This window comes from Egretta garzetta, unplaced genomic scaffold (genome assembly GCF_000687185.1).
Source record: "Egretta garzetta isolate BGI_Z169 unplaced genomic scaffold, ASM68718v1 scaffold670, whole genome shotgun sequence".
In the NCBI taxonomy this organism is placed as follows: Eukaryota; Metazoa; Chordata; class Aves; order Pelecaniformes; family Ardeidae; genus Egretta; species Egretta garzetta.
This window is the reverse complement of record NW_009258391.1, coordinates 7,230-11,765: the sequence shown is the minus strand read 5'-3', so window position 1 is coordinate 11,765 and position 4,536 is coordinate 7,230. Positions and strand designations below refer to the sequence as shown.

At 40.7% G+C, this 4,536-nt stretch overlaps 1 protein-coding gene across 1 annotated transcript in view; it reads left to right on the top strand.

The window, feature by feature from the left end:
• Positions 1-432, top strand: part of PPP1R17 (protein phosphatase 1 regulatory subunit 17) — a 10,845-nt gene extending 10,413 nt beyond the window's left edge. The window contains exon 4 of the mRNA XM_009642544.2: positions 353-432. Within this exon, the coding sequence (XP_009640839.1) occupies positions 353-432 (80 nt within the window). The remainder of the gene's footprint in view (positions 1-352) is intronic.
• The last annotated feature ends 4,104 nt before the right edge of the window (positions 433-4,536 follow it).

Genomic DNA, 4,536 nt, shown 5'->3' with positions numbered 1-4,536 from the left:
CTTTTTCAGCTTCCTAACCGCTTTTAACAAACAGGTTCCCAGATGAAACTTCAGTGTCTCTTTTCACAGGTAGCAGAAATATGCTGGATTTAAGAATGCCTGATAAATTTAGCTAAAAATGCAGTGATCCAATTCTAGTTCACTAAATATCAGGAGACTGATCTGCCAAAAATAAATGAGGAGTAACTCCCATGATGCTGGAAAATGATGTTAGGATCAAGAAATTAGAGAGGACTGCAAGATTATTCTTAGCCTGATATTTTCTAAGGAAGTAATATTTTAAATCAACTCCTCTTTTTTTTTTCTCTCTCTCTTTTTTTGTTTGTGTGTGTGTGTGCACCCTGTTTTTAAGGCACTAAGCTGCTTACAGAAGAAAAGCAAACAGTGATTATGGAAGATGAAGAAAAGGACGGAGACACAATCCCCAGTTAAGATTACAGTGATATTTCCAATAATGCAGTGTAAATAATTCTGGGTCATTCAAAGTGGCAGCACATAGAAAAAACAGTCCTTTCATTTTTATAAATAATAATTTCCTCAAGCATGCACTTGAATTTAAATTATCTTCAAGTGCTTATCTGCATCTCATGAAATCCCAGCAAGCATCATAGATGATGACAGAAATTTCACTTACATGTGGGGTTGGCAGGATTCTCTTGGAAAAAAAGAAAGCAGCTTCCCAGGATTTTTGTCAATGGGGAATCCAGCTCAGGTCAGGTCCAGCCCTGTGCAGCGTGGCGATAAGGGTTAACACAAAGGACGGCACCAACCACTGTACCTGGCACTGGATACCAGAGCGGTTGGTAGCACAGGGCCGTAAAACATCAACTAGTGATTCGAATTGAATTTTTCTCCTGATATTTCACCTCATCCATCCAGCTTTCCTCTGCTGGAATAACACTGACCACAGTGCAGATTCCCACATGCAGAGCTGATGGGATAGATGGAGAGGGTGGGAGGGCAGGAAACAACTCTGGAGTCCCTGGTATGAAAAGCAAGCACTTCCTCTGCCTGTATCTGCTCATGACTTGCATTTGTGAGGAGAAAAAGGTAGATTTGCTGTAGTACGAAAACTTACATCTAAGGGCTGTCAACAGGGACACATCAAACAGGCCTGGGGGCAGAGTTCTCAGAAGAGAAACACAGGGGAAGCTCAGCGCCTGCCTGTTATAGCAGGGTAGGCTATTTTTTTTTTCTTTCAAAGGTTCTATTCCTGGGTTGGTGAAAGACAAAACTAGTTGGACAGCTGATCCTTTTACTCTGTATTTTTTCTTTTGATATTTGCTTTTTAAACTGAGTCCTAGGTTGTCAGTTAGGAGGGGCTGTAAAGATTAAAAATCACAGTGGGAGAGTAATAACTGAGTAAAAGAAATAGCATTACCCAGTGGCATACACATACTGCAAGGTGGAAGAGCACCATGCTTTTCTTTGTTTAGTAAGTTAACTCATTGATTCAATCAAGAACTGTTTTCACAGCCAGCTACAGCCTTCAGCATTTGTACAAACAGAGACGGGTACTTGTAGATTATTACACAAAATAGGTAGAACTGGGTAGTTTTGTGCTTACCTTAATAGCTCTGTGCGCTAGATGGAGCAGTACTGCCGGCGGTTAAAGACTATTGAGCCTGGCAGAGTGAATTCAGTTCGCTTTTTAACACCCTTAGGCAGACGGCTGAGGAGCACACTAGTTTGGACTTAATTTGCCACAGTGACTGACCCAGCATCTTTCATGAGAACGCAGTCCATTTGCAGATATTCAGCTTCAAGATGTAATCAACAAGCTTATAATAAATAATCATATATCAAAGTGTACAAGAGGCCAGCTATATTATTAATGGGATGCCTGCTACCTAGGAGGTGTACTTCTTTTTATCCTGTTAATCTATGAGTGAGACAATATTTAAAATATAATCAATCAGTAGTTTATATAACAACATTCATGTAAGGTACACAGTAAAGTACGTCACAGCAAGTACGCAACAAGAAATATGTGAGATTCGAGTCCAGCTTTACCAGTGAAGTTGGTGAATATTTTTAGGGCACAGTCCAGCAAGAGTGAGAGCGTGAAGTCCTGAAAAGATTCAAATGGACATCAGCAATGGATTAGCTGTGAAAATGTACATGTTTAGACATGAAGACCCTTAACAACACAAGGCAGGAACACAAATAGGATGTGATTGACTTCACTGCTCTCTGAAGAGGATTTGTTTCCAAGCCTGGGGAATGCTGACACAGCTTAATATGAAAAAAAAAAAAAAAAAAAAGAGCATCCTTTAAGCCTATCATGATATGTTCTTCACCAAAGAGGAGTTACGGTCCCAGTGACACCTCTGATGGCACAGCAGCCTAATTTACCATCCCTGTATAGATCAACTTGAAGTCCAGCCATAAAAATGCCGCAACATACATAATTTGCTGCAGTTCATTTAAAATTGCATATTCATAGCCTGGTAATTCAGCATTTAATGTTTTTCCACCCAGGAGCAACGTGAGCAACTAAAAAGTAATTTTTCCCTTGATCAATTAAGTAAATAGGAGTTTTTGCAATGTTCCTGGGAAGCAGTGTGATGAATCGTTTCTCAAAGCTTTCACCTGCCTCACTGCACTCAGTGAAAGTGTTAAATGTTACTTTATTTGGAAATAAGATAGGATTTTTTTCAAATCAGGTAAAAGCTGCCCCCTCCTCCAGAACAAAGCCTTTAGGTGTTGCAGAATCATGTGTGGACTGTACAATGGCGTGAATATGATTTATTTGGTTTATTTATTGTTCTTCAGGCTCTGAACTCTCCCTTTAAGACCAGAAAGTGCTAAAACTGCACAAATCATTCTCCTAGGCAAATGGCTGAAGTTGGTGTGTTCTGGGGCAGAAATGCTTTTGTACCCAGCATCTCCAGATGTCCCCCATGGCCGTTTCAGCAAAAATGGAAGGAAACCACAGGGGAACAGGATAAACCTTTCCATAGCACTCTTAGGACTGGGGTGCTCCCGGCTGAAGTTGCTTACATTGTCTGCACATAGACATTGACTGCTTTAGGGCCTTAGTAGCTGGCTTGCATTCAGATATTTAGCTGGAACTGCACCTCACCCCAGAAGTCTGCACTGGGCAGGACAACCAGCCCGTGGCCTCGGGGGAATGAAGTGATCCAGTCAGTGGGTAAAATACTGACTGCAGTCATGAGGTTGTTACTGGCTAGTATTTTTTGGAGTGAATTCTCAATTAACCTCTGCCTAGAAACTAAGGGATAGGTCTCTATTTATAATAGAGCTGGGACAAAGGGATTTAAGGGCCTTGCGCTTCAGCAACATCCAACTGAGGATTGCAGAAAGCCCGTCACCCATATGAAGGGGATGTAATGAACATTTTTGTAGTGCTAAACATGAGGTCCTTAAGTTAAGTGATTTGCCCAGCTAAGCTGCAGCAGAAACAAATCCAAAGCAACATGCATGATGCTGTCGCTAACTCACACTATATTCACAGATAAAGCAGCATTTGCATGCATTGAATTTAGCAACACTTACACTGAAATTTTGTCCAGTTGAAATTTTGTCTTACTGGTTAATAAGTTGATAATTGTATAATGCTTTGACCACTTAATAGGTGTGTTTAGGTACCATAACAGATTATCTTCCTCCATGTCTTATGCCATTCCTAGCTTTTGAGATTATATTTTGTATGCATGACCTTACAGTATTCTTGTATGCAGACAGACTGCCCAGCAATTGCATCTAAAAGCAAAAATCAAAAGTGCACATCAGTGAAGCAGATTAGAAATTTTGGCTTCTCACTTATATTTAGATAAGTTCATAAACAGATATTATTCTATTCCTTTCATCCCAAAAAAAGCCATGGGCCTCTTAGAGTGAGGTGGTGCAAACAGAAATACCAGTATTCTGGAAATGTAGTTCTACAAATAGAAAGAGCGAACATTAAAAGCCAGTTCCTACTCCATGATAGTGACTCCTGGCCCTGCGAGAGGAATCCATGTCAGTCTGTTGGACCCAGGAGCTGTGAAGGGAAGCTTAATCCATACTATACCAAATATCCTGAATAATCCTGAAAAGACACGGACGGGACAGACAGACAAGCAGCAGCGAAATTAGAAAGCACATTCCAGAAATTAAAGAACCGCTTTTGATGGGCCATTTGTGCTTATTCTTACAGATGCGATGGACCTGTAAAATGCAAGCTGTGTATTTACAACTATGAGACACATTTCCATGAGCTTTGGATTATTCCAAGCTGTCAAGTCTTTTCCAACCTTCAAAGTAGGTTTTAGGCCCCCGGGTGGTCTTAGGGTCTGAGACAAAGTTGCACCTATCGCAGGTTTGTTTTTCTGTATTCTGTTTAGCCTGGAGAAGAGGAAGCTTAAAGGGATCTTACCAATGTATAAAAATGTCTGATGGAAGAGAGTTAAGAAGAGGGAGTCAGGCTTTTCCCAGTGGTACCCACTGACAGGACAAAAGGCAGTGGGCACAAACTGAAATACATGAAATGACACTTACAAGGAAGAAAACATGTTTTTACTACTAAGCACT